We start from the raw sequence: 15,912 nt of genomic DNA, 5'->3' as shown, positions 1-15,912 counted from the left end.
GCACACACACGCACACAATCTCACACACACACATGCTCAAGAAAACACACATATACACACAAGCACAAATATTCACTCACTACACACACACGCACAGATGTTAAATTACTACACACGCAAGCACACACAAGCATACACTTACAACACACACGCACACTCACACATCGACTGGCACAACCAGTGCAGTGTGAAGAAGGCACCTTATCACAGCTCGGTGTGTGGAGCACTTAAGATCTGAGCTCAAGCACATGTGTAATCCCAACCCATGCTTCCGTGAAAAACCACCAGATTGGAGTACCAGCTCCACAGAAACTGAAATAGTGATAGCTACAAGTTCACAGATATCTGATTTTGATTGCCCAACTTGTTGTCTACCGGTGAATATCGTCTTCATGATTGCAAACCTGGCAGATGAAGAACTCATTGATTGACTACGCAAGTGTCATTCAAGGCAAGGATTGTCAGGTTAATGACACTCTTTTATGTTCCGACTGAGCATTGGTTGTCTTCCCTCTCACTGCAGCCGTGATGGGCGAATATGAACCCAAGATCGAGGTGCAGTTCCCGGAAAGCCTTCACGTCCCCAAAGGGTCCTCGGTTAAGCTGGAATGCTTCGCCTTGGGAAAGTAAGTGCTTCCGCACCCCTCCCCCAGGGCCACCCTGCACACACACACACATCCTCCCCCCACATCGACCCCTGACCCTCCCGATTTATTATCTTCAATGTTGCCTCGGTGATAACGCTCCCCGGCGGCCGTCTTCCACCATCGCAACAGCGAGTCAGCAGGCGGACACGTCAGTCATCCCGGTCCCGCACAATCAGGGGCCGCAGACATGCCCCCCACCGCCCCGCACAGCTTTACGCCGCCTCCTTGTGCTTCTGCTGTCATATGTGTGACCTCTCTCTGCCGCTGTCTGATGACCCCTGCAGCCCCGTGCCCTCCATCTCCTGGCGGCGGGCTGACGGCAGTCCTCTGGCGGGGAAGATCCAGATCCACCACTCCAGCGGGGTGCTGGAGATCCCCTACTTCCGGCCCGAGGATGAGGGGCAGTACGAGTGCGTGGCCGAGAACAGCAGGGGGAGGAACGTGGCCCGCGGACGGCTTCTCTTCCAGAGTAGGGGTTTGTTCCACTACGGGCCTGATGAATGTTCTTCGATGATGTGATCTGAATACCGAGCAGTCAATGTTCTCAATATCTATTTATGAAGTCAATAAAAACAACGACTCAATATTTTCTTCTTATGTAGTATTATTTAATTCCACCTAGTGTACGTGCATGTATGCATGTAATATTAACATATGTAATATTTGATAGAAATGTAATATTTTATTAGTATTAGTTTTATGTGAGTATTAGTTTTATTATATCTTGATTAAAACTTAACTTGGAAAGAAAATTGGATTGGATCCGCAAACAAATTATTGTCCTTGAAAATCACGTCTAAAATCACAAAAAAAGGTTTCCTGTGTTTGTGTTCATATCCCCAGATGTTGAACACCTGCAGTGGCTCCAGACGTTGAAGGATGCTAACATCGCTATCGAGGCTAATCTGCAGTGGGAGTGTAAAGCCAGCGGCAAGCCGACGCCCACCTACAGATGGCTGAGGAACGGGCAGCCTATGGCACTCGGGGTATGCATGATCCGCTCGCTAGCTCAGAATACCCCAGAGGTTATCAGCATATTGTTTGTAATTTCTTTGACATTCATCGTAACCCCTAGCTCGGGGTCTTGGGACTGCAATTCTTCTTTCATATAAAAAATACTCCATAAAAGAACACTATGCCTGATCTAACACGTTTTTCCCAAATTCTTGGAAATCATTCGTTTAATTATACAGCTGGTACTAGAGCCGTAATACCAGCAGGTAGAAGAAATCAAACAGAGGTGCATCACTGTTTTAGAATGATTCCTTTTTAAAACCTCAGACCCTTTCACTCTTGGTTCACGTGAGTCGTATTTTATTTCATTGAATGAATGCAGCAGACTTTTTTAGCTCTACCAAGAACAAACAATGAACTGCCTGAAACCCACTACGAGCCCTAGAGGATTGAACAGATGTTGTATATGGGAAGATAAACCAGACTTTTCCATCTGGTACCCTGCTGGCTGAGATTGCAAGTGTCCAATATCTACATATCAATTAAAAACAGGACACAGACATGCACAGTATGCCTCAGAAGTACAACAGCCAAACACAATTCAAAGACAAATTAGATTCCCCTCATGTTGTATTTACCAAAAACTTTTGGTAAATCGACTTTTGAAAATGGATTCATGTTCAAGATTTGGATTTAGCATTCTAGTCTTTCCCAACCCCCCTCACACCCCCAAAAACAAAAACAAAAACAAGAATAAACAAGAAATAGAAGGAAAAGTGTGATCGGACATGAATCATTGGTTGATTTACTTTTCAGGAAAGGATTCACATAGAAGATGGGAGGCTGGGCATAGCCAGTGTCTCTCTCACCGACTCGGGAATGTATCAGTGTCTGGCGGAGAATGAACACGGTGCCATTTATACAAGCGCAGAGCTCAAGGTTGTGGGTAAGTCGTGTATTTTGCTGTTTGCTATGCATACACTACATGTCTGCAACAGTACATTAGACTTGTTCCGAAAGCTCACTTCCCAGTAAACTCTGCCAATTGTTATGCCTGTTTGGATTGTTTTGATATAGAATAGCAGGCTGCTGTCAAGTTTTCGGTCTTCTTAAGCCCAGTGAATGTGCACTTTGCTCATCATTGTTAGTTACTAGGGGACATAACGGGTACTACCGGGTACGGTATAACGGCTGGGTTGTTCGGCTCCCGTCCCGAAACTAGGTTTGATCCCCAACGTCTCTCCTGCAACCTAACCTGTAGGCATCCTTGAGCAAGATAAACCACTTCCAGCTCCTCAGTGACTATATATATATCCCAATTCACTGCAAGTGGCTCTGGATGAAAGCGTCTCCAAAGACTCATTAGTAAGATATTAAGACAAAGAAGTAGCATGCCATCGCCCCAATGTTCTTCTTTGCACCCCTTCCTCAGCCTCCCCGCCGGACTTCTCCTGGAGCCCCGTGAAGAAGTCCACCCTGGTCCAGCGTGGGGGGGAGGTGGTCCTGGAGTGTCGCCCGCGGGCCGCTCCCAAGGCCTTCATCTCCTGGAGGAGGGGAGGAGGAGGGGAGCTACTGAAGGACACCAGGAGGTAGGGGGGGGTGCGCCACGCACCACTGCTCATGCCGCTGCTAGCATGCATTAATGGGAGGGGGGGGTGGGGATGTGTGGAGGAGCATCCCCCCCCCCCCGCCCCCCCAGCTCATTGCTATTTATGGCTCACCTCAAGCGGACTTTGGAAGTCATTGTGGCATGAAATACACCCCAGGTGGTGTAGGGTTTTGGAGGGAGATCTTTGAAAATCTTTTGTTGTTGTTTTATTGCTTTTTTCGAGCGCCTTCTGGAAAAGGTTTTGTCGAGCAACAGTTAAACATGGAGGCCAAAGAATGAAAAAATTTTAATGGGACGTATTATTTTTTGGGTTTAGCCCCGCATCCTCGGCGACGGAAGGTTAAGTGTGTTGCCGACCGACCGAGCGGTTCGTTGTGCTTAGCCTCTTGATCAATCTCTAGCAGTGGCCATAAACACAGGCCGCGCAGAGGGTGGCTGTCCTTGGGACCATGCAATATGCATGAAGAAGTCAAGGTGGGGTCTTTGTGCAGCATGAATGTCACTTTTATGGAGGGGTTCGGGGAAAGAGAGGGAGGAATAAAGTAGCCGCTTGCGATTATCCCTAAAAGACCTATTAGGATCCGTGAGATGCAACAGCATGAGTATGCAAATGTGATTTCTTTCTATTTGATATATTCAATTAATTTTAACTGCGGCCGACTGACACCCAGCTGACTCAACAGTGCTCCGTTTAAAAACATCAGGCTTTTGAAGTTGTCATACAAGTTTAATGTCCTTCTGAGATAGTTCCACTGTGCTGGGAACAAAGACACAAAGACAAAGAAACAAGGGTTGCCACGTTTTTTCTACAGTTACTTTTCAGCCAAACTTTAATGTGTATAGTGTTTCAAAGAGTTGTATAATATCAGTGAAGTTTTTTCTTTATGTTTGATAAGAAGAAAAAGTCGCTCAAGCTAATTCAATTTTGAACCATTCAACAACATACATACGTACACGCATGCATACATACACGTATACATGCATGCAGACATACATACATACATACATGCATGCAAATAAATAATGATGACCACATATTTCGGCATTTTGCCAAGTCAATATAGAAATGAATATTTCAGCATCATCACTTTTTCTATGAGTGAAGTCATTTTCTGCCTGTACAATGACACAAATGAGTGACGGTATTCAAGCTGACCAAGGTTTGCAGACCCTAATTTCCTATTTATTCAGTTTGCCGGGGATGAGGGAGGAGGAGGACCAAGACTGAGTAACATACATCGGCTCTCTCATCTCCCGCTTTAGTGCCTGTGTCTCAAATCCATAATTCCAATGCTCACTCCACATCTCCATAGTCCCCCACGTAACTTTCCAGGCCTGCCTGACCACATGGGCCCCACGATGGATGAGCTTTCATTCTGAGAAGGAGTAAAGGAAGGGGGAAGCGTCCAGGCAGGCGGCCCGGTGGGTTGGGACGCAGGCAGGCCGGCTCCCCTAGTGCGCAGGCAGCTCTCGTCTGTGGAGCAGATAGTTCTTTAGGTTTCTATTTGTTTTACAGCTCATTGGCCCTCAGGTCATGTCCTCAGCAGGCCTCCATCACTCAGTGCTTGATATTTTGGTCAATAAATCAGGGCAAAGCACCCGGTGTCAGACATGCTCACTGGCTCTTGGCTGGGGCGCCTGCTGGATACATATTTATTCATAGAAATGTGTTTGATTTCTGAGCTGTTGCTCGCTGCCACCGATCACCTTTTTCACTCTTCTGTTTCATTTTTTGGTGAAAGCAAAGGTTACAAAAAGTGGAGTCTTGTTTACATGTGCTTTGCAAATGTTCTCGCTGAATACCAACAATGGCAACGTGAGCATGTTATCGACGCGAGCAGCTTCTGGCATATAGATACATCTCATACTGCGAGAGACAAATATGAGGTTGACTGTTCTTCCTTTTCATGTCTGCAGTCTCTCATCAGTCTTTCTGCATTTGGTATTTTAGTCAACGTTATCCTCATACTATACCCCCGGAAACTGTGATATTTTAAAGTCTTAGATCTAGGAACCAATGGCTTGCAGTTGGACGATTGTATCTGCCACGTATGTTTTACATTGATAAGGATGTATAAAGTGATTCCACTGGTATTGCCTCGCGCCGCTCTAGCCTTTTTACTCTGGATCTTTCTAACAGGCCCCAGTATCCCATTGGGATCCCAGCGCCACTCCGACCCCAAAAGCACATATGCTTTGCTCAAACTACGACAATCGCTATCTCTGGATTTACACTGATGTGCCTTTAGAAAGGACTTCTCGAGAAAGAAATAGAATGAGAAAAAACTTTAGAGCGCGGAAATAGGGGCAAGGAAGAGAATAAAGTAATTCATTTAGTCATTGATAATGATCGAACAAGTGGTGTGAAAAATGTTTTAAAGAGGGAGTTCTGTGTTCATTTTCAGACGGACGATCAAGGGGGACGGCTCACTGCGCATCACCAACATCAGCCAATCGGACGCAGGGAGGTACACGTGCGTGGCCCAGAACATTTTCGGAACGTCAAGCAGCTCCGGCTCGCTGGTGGTAAAAGGTACATTACTCTTGGTGGGCTTTCACTACCTTTTAAACAGAGAGTTTAAATCTTTTCTAAGGTTAGAAAAACAGCAAGCCAAGCATGAAATTGATCATGAAATATACAGCCATTTTATGTTCCCGCAGCTTTGACAGAAGCATAAGTCTTCCCTGGGTTTGTCAGCCCTGAGTTATTGTTCACACCGAGGAGTGGTGAAAATATTTGGCATGTGTACTACAAATAGTTTAGATCGTTAACAAACATAATGAAACAGTGGTGACGGGAGGGAGATTTTGCAAAATAAAAGATGGTTATTATACGCAAAAAAATCTTGTCTCACTCTGGAGGAAGTTGGAATTCTGATTGCAAGGGGTTTAAGTTTTTGGTAGGGAACTGCGCACATATGAACTCATGAAAGGTCACTTGATCATTGAGCGCTGATCATTTTAAAAACTTACTTACTTACTTTCTGTCCGTTCGTCTTGGGCTCTTTGTCTTTCCGTCTTTCTTTCTTTCTGACTTTCTTTTTCTTCCACTCTTTCTTTGACTTTTCTTCTTATTGTTTATCTCTCTTTTCACTTTCTTTATTTCTCACTTTTTATTTGGTGGATTCATTCTCCTTTACACTTTCTTTCACTTTTTCTCTGTCTCTATCTTTCTCCCCTTCTCCTTTCTCTCTGTCTCTCCCCGACAGAACCAACCAGGATCGTGTTGCCCCCGCTGGCCCTGGACGCCACGGTGGGCCAGAGCGTGGTGCTGCCCTGCGAGGTTGTCAGCGACCCGACGCTGGAACCCGTCTTCAAGTGGTTCCTCAACGGCAAGCCCATCGACCTGGGCCATCGGCGGGAACACTTTGAGATGATCGGAGGGGTACGTACGTTTCTGCCCTAAGCCCAACCCGGCGCAAATGATGCTTCGCTTGACCTACGATGATGGGTATCTCCAATGTACAAGAATGTGCTTACAGAAAGAAAGACAAAAAAAATATGATTCAGAACTTCTGAACAAACAAGGCAGAGAACTGCAGAGTGAGAGTGAGAGATATTGCAATAATTGCAATACATTTCATAATCATTTTGCATGAGAAACAGTATATTTAACATAAAATTTAAAATATAACATGCCTGTATATGTGGTGTAAAAGTGACCACCAGTTACACAATTTTAATCAGAATCAAATTCAAAAAGAGTTTTATCGTCAGTATGTACTGTACTTATGAGCACATACTAATTATTACACGAATACACAGTCTTAAGGCTGGTGAAATCAGATTCCTCATGCAGCCTAAAAAAGTGATTTCACATTGTATTCCTAGTTCTTACTGAGGAACAAGGAATCAGCGGATTCAGAGGAATCAGCAGCAAAATGTTTGCCCTTGGAGGTACTTGAGTACCTTAACATGAGGACATTTTCCCCAGTTTCATTATCTAATTATTTTTGAGAGTTTCCAAATGTCAGCGCTCAATTCTCAGGAGCCGCTGCGGTACACAAACATGTTCTTCCCGTGTCAATACGTTGGAAAAGTCTAGCAAGACTTATCGTTTCTGGGTGACTACTTTGCTCTTTCAATAGACCCAGCCCCTCTGAAAATGTTATTAAATATGTACACCTTGTCATTAGGTGTCGGCAGGTGACCTGATGGTACGTAACGTTCAGCTGAAGCATTCTGGGAAATATGTATGCATGGTGCACACAGTGGTTGACAGCGTGTCGGCTGCAGCAGACCTGATTGTCAGAGGTAAGGGCCTTATGTATGCATAGCTTGTCATCCTTTCATATTAGCCGTTTGCTAATTAGTTTATGTGCTGTGTCATTTTTCAAGGGATTTGGATGACATTGAGGCATACTTCTTTTGGCTGTGAGATAAGCACAGGCAAAAAAAAAATGTGTTTTCTCTTCAAAAATAAACTTTAAAATGTCATGAAATGCCGTCATGTTTATTTATTTGCCCTGTTAAATTAGTTTAGTTTATTTCTCACCCAAATCTCAAATGAAGTGCTTGCCCGGTTTTGTTTTCCTCCTCTGTCTCACAGTCGCCTGAAAAAAGCTCTGAAACAACAATAGCTCATCCACTTGTTCTCTAGACAGACAATCATTGTATGAAGTAGAAGAGATTGTTGTTTTTTAAAGCTTTTTATCAGCAATGTCACAAACAATAAAAACAAGGTTTTAGAACTCCTACAACGCTGTACTTTTAAGTATTATATATGTACATGAATACAATATTCTTCAACTGCTTCTACTGCTCCCCTTCCACCACACTCTCCAAAAGAACACAGCCTCTCTATTTTGTCTCCAAACAGCCGTCATTTGAGGCTTCTTTAGATGAGTTATGAAGCCACACACTTCTTCTTTCTTCTACCCTCTCTACTCCTCTTGGTTCTTTCCAGTGCATGCAACAAACCCTGATCGATTGCTTTGGTCTCAGCTGCTATGGAACTATAAAGCTGATAAAGGCGTCTGCCCTTTTCCCAAACCCTCCCATTCACCACCAACATCACCACCACCGCCAACACCACCACCAACACCCCCACCACCACCCTCCCCAACACTACTATTTTATTTTGGGCTATAGGGCCGCCGGGGGCCCCCGTGGACCTGGTTGTAAGCAGGATTACGGACACCAGCGTACAGCTCTCTTGGGGGTCTGGACCCGACAACCACAGCCCCATCACCAGCTACACGTTGCAGGCCAGGACCCCCTACTCTATAGGCTGGCAGACCGCCCAGACAGGTGACTGGTCCTCCCCCACGTCCCCATCCACTGAAAGGCTGCCACAGCATATATTTGACTGCTTGATATTCTTTTATCTATTTTTATCTTGAAATGCGACACAATTGGCTAAATTCAACGGCATTAAAGGGAATGTTTGCTAATCATGGAGGTTTTAATGATCGATCAATATGTGCTGAACATGGCACTAAGTGAGATGGATTGACTCCACCTTTTTCTTTTTTTATTCATGGAGGTTGTGAAAGGCCTCTTCTTTATTCAATGTGTTGTTGATAAGAACATTGCTCCCTGTTCACCGAGAAAAAGATGAGGATTTATTTTATCTGAGGATTTTGTGATGGTCATTGAGGCAGGAGTTGTTCACCTTTCAACTAATAGTGTGCATGGTAACACCCTGTATGTTTTAATGATAAGTCAAGTTATTGCATTTATAATCACTTTAGACGCAATGCAAATAGTGAATATATTATATAGTAGTTGTTCTTTACATTTTAACAGTTTTTTTTCCAATCAAGTCAACCTTTATAGAGCGCTTTATAAAAGCGAGCAATGCACACTGCAAACCGCAATAGTAATGTGCTTAGATATATTTAAATAATAACAACTACACACTTACTCCTAAAGTAAAATCTTTCAATTCTGACTTCTTTAATCCTAGTTCCTGATTGTGTGCCTGGACAGATGTCGCACGCCTCAGTGACAGGTTTGAAACCCTGGGTGGAACATGAGTTCAGGGTTGTGGCAATCAACGGTGTTGGCGTGGGGGAGCCCAGCATGCCCTCCCGACACGTTCAAACTAAAGCCGCAGGTACAACAACAAACTAATGATCCCTAACTCTGTGTTCATGTCTCTGATTGCTCACTCTCAATTTTAGATTTTTTTTAGAATTTTAGTTTGTCTATCAAATGTCGCTGCCTCTGTCTCTGACTCTGTCTGACTCTGTAGCCCACGGGAGAAATCGGTAGACTTTTACCGAGGTTAATCTATTCGTTGTTGAATGCATGTCTCATACTTAATAACAGCATCAATTATCTTTAGAAATTTGATCACATCCTGTTCAGCTGTTCCAGATTAGGGAGACACAATTTATATTTAGTCATTTAGTAGGCACTTTTATCTGAAGCAGCTAACAGTAAATATAGATACATGTCATGAAGGAGCAGATAGGGGTTAGATAGTGAATAAAGAGACAGGGCATCAAGGAGGAGGTAGGGGTTAGATAGTGAATACAGATGCATATCATAAAGCATCAGGTAGGGGTTGGAAAGTGAATACAGAGACAGGGCATTAAGGAGCAGTTTGAGGGAAGATAGTGAATACATATGCATGTCATTGAGGAGCAGGTAGGGGTTTGATGGTGAATACAGATGCATGTCATTAAAGAGCAGGTAAAGCTTAGATAGTGCAGACAGTTACATGTCATTAGGAAGCAGTTAGCGGGCCATGGCATCTTGCTCAAAGACGCCTACAGGCAGACTGCAGCCCATCGAGAGCCACTACATCATGTTATTATCAAAATTTAAAGACCAAATTATGAACAATGTACGGTGTACGGAAGTAGAATGGTGAATAATGTATAGTTAATCAACTGGAAGCCTAAATGGAAACTAATACTCCAGCATTGTCTCTATATCAGCCCTCCACAATTTGAATGCCACAATTATAGAGGACTCAAGTAGACGGAAAACATTGAAGAGAATATCCCCCTCCACACCGCAAAGCAGTAAATTAATGGGCCTTTATATTACATTATTTTGTGTACTCTGAAGAAGCATTGCCCTGTGTTCCCGTCCTGCTGGTTAAATCCCAGTGTGACCGGACTCCCACTGGTTTCCTGCTGGGCTTCATAAAATGACATCATAACATAACTGATGTTCACACAACTGATTATAATTGGACCCCACCACCACCACCACCACCCAAAAATAAAGGGTTTGTAGATTGTGTCACGGTTTGACATAAATCCTTTGTGTTTGTCTTTGAAAAGAGAGAAGCACCACTCTACGATGAAAGCATAGTGTTAACCTGCAGCATTTTGAAGAATGACGTTTCTGTTTCCTGTTTCCTGCACATTCAGTTCCTGAGGTGGCCCCGGTGAACGTGAGCGGGGGGGGCGGCAGCGGAGGAGAGCTCGTTATCTCCTGGGAGGTAAGAGGATCCTGACTCATGGCTAAGTGGGGGCCACTGCTGTGACACATCACTTTTGAGAGATTTTGCCAATGGTGGGATTTTTGCTGAGTAATAATAGTAGCTGCATTTTGGCCAGCATTGATGAATACAGGTTATTTTTTAAAGGCCTGGTTTGTTGATTTGCTGACACAGACTTATCAAATAAAGAATGTCATTTCAAAAAGTGTAAACTCAAACATGTCAATCAGAATCCCTTTGGACTTTGATGGTCATTGCTGAGGCATTTATTCATGTCTATTTTTTGTTGTGGCTGCAGAACAAAAAGCCCAGATGCTTTGTGTATCTTTCTCTGTGATATAGTTTGCCAAAGATCAAACTGTGTTGCTTATATCTTTTTGTCAAACCTGATGAGTGTAGATGTGAGTCATGACAGAACCTTGATATCTTTGTCCTACCGGTACTCTGGAAAAACCCTGCATCTGACGGAGGAGAAGAGGACTTGAAACAAAGAAACTTGGCTCATAGGCGAATCACAAGCAAAGCAAATGTGTCACCAAGCAGGATGTTTACCCGTTTGTCTGTTTGCTCCGTATCCCTGGGGAGCCAGTGTGCTTAAGGCATCACTACCCATGAGCTCCTACTGGCACAACCTTGAACAAAGATAGAAAGGAGAAGAAAAAACGCTATATAGAAAATAAAACCTTACTTTTCCCAACAAAATATACCCTTTTTAACATTGCTATTATCTGCATCTTCGCTAAAGAATATCTAGCTAACGAAATCAAATAACAAAAAGTCAGAAAGAAATATCTATATTTTTTATTTTCTCTATCTATCTTTACATGGTCCGTTCTCCTCTATTTATATCACATTCTACTCTACTCCGTCTCCATCCCAGCCCATCCCAGAGGAGCTGCAGAGCGGCGAGGACCTGGGCTACGTTGTGGCGTTCCGGCCGCAGGGCTCCGGCGTGTGGTCCCAGTCCGTGCTGGCCTCGCCCGACGCCTCCCGCTACGTGTACTGGAACGACAGCGTCACTCCCCTGTCCCGCTATGAGGTGAAAGTAGGGGTCTACAACGCCGTGGGAGAGGGGCCGTTCAGCCCCGTGGTCACAGTGTTCTCCGCCGAAGACGGTCAGTACTGAAGTCACAAGGCAATGTCCTGTTTTTCGCTCACACACACTACCTTCCAGGTGCTCCAGGTGTTCAGTCTTAGAAGGCCCAATAGTATTACAAATAAATGATGAATCAAAGGTATTTATGGTTGTGTATTTTCAGAGCCCTCGGAGGCACCGTCCAGAGTGTGGGCAAGGAGTGTGTCGTCCTCAAAGATTGAGGTGTACTGGGAACCAGTGCCACCAGCTCCTGGCAGTGGACGAATCACTGGATATGAGGTTTGAACAAAAGAAAGGAAAATGAACCGTTTCGGGCCGAGAGCTCCATGGTGACGACCCAAATAAACGTCGGGATACTTCGTTTTTTCAGCTGTAAGCTTTGTTTTTATGTTCCATCGTTGTGTAGGAACGTTATATTGAGCAATGTTGCATAGGAAATGCTCCACACACCCATGGCGGAATATCACAGGTATCCTAGTGGCTTAACCCTCTGTCAGACCCGGCCATCAACATACAGAGCTCCACACATCCACACACCTCACCGCTGGTGTCCCTTCTCACATCTTAGTGCCTCAGAGAAGGCACTTCGGCGCCACAAAGAGAAGGTCAATCGGGTTCAGGGTGTATGTTAACAAACAGGTTGGCGTGGAGACTGTTGAAAACATAGGATCGGTCTTTTAGTAGTAGTGACAAAATAGCATAATTACTTTTGTTGAAGATCATATTAGAAGTATATCTGCATAAAAAAAATATGATTTTTAGTTCACTACTCAAAACCACTACTGCTTGGGAATATTAAAGCCAAAGGGAAATAGATCACAGGAATCCCATGATTTAGCCGACAAGAGCACAGCAGGTAGTACAGCAAGTTTGTATGAAATTGACACCTGCCAGCCAAAAGGCATATAGATATTTAAACGTTCAGAAGCCATGTACATGGGAGCTGTTTATTAGTCACAGTCTAATCTCAAGGATTAAATAGGGACGATGTGTGTTCACAGCTGCTCTCGTTTTCCAAAACAACCCAGTGCCTTGGGAAGCCATAGCTGTGAAAAATAAAATGTGTTAACATCACGGCACTCTACAACAAACTCTCCCCCGGGGATCGACGTGAGAAAATCTGGATATTTTGAAAACCGTGATCTTTCAAGGAAAAACACAAGGTTACGGCCGTGGCTACCTTTAAATCTTTGTGGAGAAACATTGGAGATTGAGTCGTCTCACGGAGGGGATATGTTTAGTTGTAGTCCTTAAAAAAGGCTGTGTAAACTTTAAATCCTTCTTTAAATTGAATTGTTTGGCACTCCCTCAATGACCTCCTTAAGAGCAATTCAAACAGTCGTTATCGTAAATTGATAGAAGATAGGATTTGTCATAATGTGGAACTAAAATGTTTTTGACAACCTTTTGTAGTCAAGAAATGCTTAGTAAAAGCAAAACTGAAAAGGGAAATCAGAAGTACATACATTTCATGAATAATGTATGTTGTAATGACCACTATTTTACTGTATGTACCATGGAATTGTTTGCAGACATCACTGTTAACCTACATTAACAAGAGTTGTGCCTGCAGATGTAACTACAGTTACATAACCATCCAGTCTTAGCGTAGCTAGGCACACAAACCATGTCATGTACACGGCAGCCAATCAGAACCATCCCATTGATGGCACCATCCCCAATGCCTTGAGCGCATCTTACTGGTCCACTAAGTGCGGCCTGAGACCATTCCTCTTCTGCTCTCCCCCCCGACGCTTCTCCAGTACTTGGAATAGGTTGATATGTTAAAGGGCTCCGTTTACGCTCCTCTATTCCTAGTTATAATGATGTTATATCTCCCATGTGCTTTGCCCTTTATGGCTTTTAATAGCTTAAAGGCAGCCATGATAAATGCAGTCTGTTGGACTAAACTAAGTACTGAGAGAGAGGACGCAGAGGTAAAAAAAAAAAAACTGTGCAGAGGAAATGTTAATCAAAGTATCAAAAATGTACATGGTAAATTAAATCATACCATAAAACACAGTTTACATTATTGGAAATCCGCGCTACATTATGGAAGCTATATCTAATTGACCAGAATGCTGAAGTTTCCAGTTGATCAACTATATATACAACTTATTCACCATTCTACTTCCGTACACCGTACGTTGTACTCCCTGGTACCCATGGCTTACGGGAGAAGGTTGGGAAGAACATCTGAACCCTTTTCCCCCCAACAGCCGTCGGCAAAGGGTGGGAGGAGGGGGGGGGGGGGACACAGGGGGGACATGGGGGACAAAATGGCATGTGACTCGAGTGACTTTGCGGGACCAGAGGAGGTCATTTGATAACTGTGTATGCCAGACGTCTCACTAGGCCACTGTCCACCTGTCTACGGCGCTGAATAGCAGATGGCAGACGTATGATAAGTGTGTGGCGTTGCTCGCCTGGCTCTGGGCGAACGCCGCGCACATCAACAAGCCTGCCGTCAGGATATTGGCAGTGATGATGTCATCTGCATGCATTCAAATGGAGAGTGAGAGAGCGAGAGAGTGAGAGTGAGAGAGAGAGAGAGCGAGAGAGCGAGAGTGAGAGAGAGAGAGAGAGCGAGAGAGAGAGACCTTGCCAATGGGACAGTGTCCAACAGTATTGCTTTTTTGGGGCGATAACAATATCATTTATTTGTATATATTTTTTGTTATTTTGTATTCTTTGTATTGTAAATGAATACACGTAAACAAGAATACTGCTTATTTATGTGATTTTATCTATTTTCACCAAGTTTAGTCGTTTTTAAATGTTAACGTTGTTTAAACACTCTTTAACAACACTGTAAACAAATTAACTATCATATATGCAAATGAACCATGCAAATTATGTTTTTGTTATTGTTATGATTATTTTTATAATTATTATTATGATTATGACTATTATGATTATTGTTATCTTACAAGTGAACTATATTATATGCTAATCAACCACACAATTGCACTATATTATTATTATCATTCCTAGTATTATCATTATTTGACTAATGAACGTCATTATTCTCAAATGAGCCATTCAAACGATCCTCCAAACAGGGTAATCATGATCATGTCTCCGGTGAAGGTCCTCTGCTGGGAGGAGGGTACAGAGCAGAGCGCAGGAGAGTGGATGAGGGTGGCAGAGGGAGCCCCAGGGCCAATGGGGGCTCTGTTCTCCGGTCTGAAGTCCAGCGCCGTGTACCTAGTCACTGTCCGGGCACGCAACAGTGCCGGCCTCGGCCCCCCCAGTGCCCCTTGTAGCATCACCACCAAAAAACCCCGTAAGTCCACCACTATGCCATGACTCTAGCATTCACCGTTTAGATCTTTTGGTGTTTGATTAAAGGGATGCCAGACAAAGCAGCAATTGCTCAATTATACTGTCAATAAAAGTACATACATCATAACGCTAAAAGTGAAATGACATCAGTGCTTAGAAAGATATGATTGCTTAAAGATTCCTGTGATTCCTGTGAAGTGATTAACTAATAAAAGATGTGTTACATTTTAACATTTATCATCAAATAAACAGGAAACAGTATTCTCAAAATAACTGATGTAGACCAATTAGCAGATGCTTCTATCCAAAGTGTCTTAAAATTAATACTGTTGACATTGACATCGTAGTAAATAAACTTTTAGGCTCATCCAAAAAAAGAGATGTGTTACCATGGAACTGACCTCGTTAATGATAAAGTGTTTTTTGAGCTTTTTTAGGGGGTAGAGCTGTCTTATAATTATACACACATCAACACCAATAAGAAAAAAGACATGTTTTCATTCATTTGTGGTTTTAGTTTGACATGGGGGTCAATAAAGAAAGATGTCCCAAGTCATTTATCAATTTGCTAGTGTCTTTAAGGATGAGTGAGCGGTTCTGTGGATACAATCAAATGTGAGCCTGGATTTTCATGTGTCGTGCTCGGATCTATTCATACATGCACACATGTGTCGTTATTGTGTCTATTCTGTCACATCACAGCTCCAAGTCAGGCCCCAGGCAGTATTGAGTGGAACCTGACAAACTCCAGGATCTTTCTGAATTGGGAACACGTCAAAGCGCTGGAAAATGAGTCCGAAGTTACGGGGTATAAGGTCAGTGTGTCACCTTGATAGCAGAAAGACCTTAACTGGGAAAACAATATCCTCGCCTGCTGCTATCATAGCAATAAGGTGCCTCTCTTGGTTGCTGTACGGTGGGG

At 43.5% G+C, this 15,912-nt stretch overlaps 1 protein-coding gene across 1 annotated transcript in view; it reads left to right on the top strand.

The window, feature by feature from the left end:
- Positions 1-15,912, top strand: part of cntn6 (contactin 6) — a gene marked incomplete at both ends in the record, with an annotated part of 34,933 nt that overhangs the window by 17,560 nt on the left and 1,461 nt on the right. Inside the window, 15 exons of the mRNA XM_079747457.1 lie at positions 524-626; positions 932-1,116; positions 1,491-1,633; positions 2,418-2,547; positions 3,034-3,190; positions 5,616-5,743; positions 6,420-6,595; positions 7,347-7,464; positions 8,302-8,460; positions 9,119-9,268; positions 10,539-10,609; positions 11,490-11,724; positions 11,869-11,984; positions 14,796-14,991; positions 15,693-15,805. Coding sequence (XP_079603583.1) covers positions 524-626; positions 932-1,116; positions 1,491-1,633; positions 2,418-2,547; positions 3,034-3,190; positions 5,616-5,743; positions 6,420-6,595; positions 7,347-7,464; positions 8,302-8,460; positions 9,119-9,268; positions 10,539-10,609; positions 11,490-11,724; positions 11,869-11,984; positions 14,796-14,991; positions 15,693-15,805 — 2,180 coding nt within the window. The remainder of the gene's footprint in view (positions 1-523; positions 627-931; positions 1,117-1,490; positions 1,634-2,417; positions 2,548-3,033; positions 3,191-5,615; positions 5,744-6,419; positions 6,596-7,346; positions 7,465-8,301; positions 8,461-9,118; positions 9,269-10,538; positions 10,610-11,489; positions 11,725-11,868; positions 11,985-14,795; positions 14,992-15,692; positions 15,806-15,912) is intronic.

Source organism: Pollachius pollachius (genome assembly GCF_949987615.1).
Source record: "Pollachius pollachius genome assembly, chromosome: 12".
Classification (NCBI taxonomy): domain Eukaryota; kingdom Metazoa; phylum Chordata; class Actinopteri; order Gadiformes; family Gadidae; genus Pollachius; species Pollachius pollachius.
The sequence above is the reverse complement of the archived record's forward strand: the minus strand, read 5'-3'. Positions and strand labels throughout refer to the sequence as shown.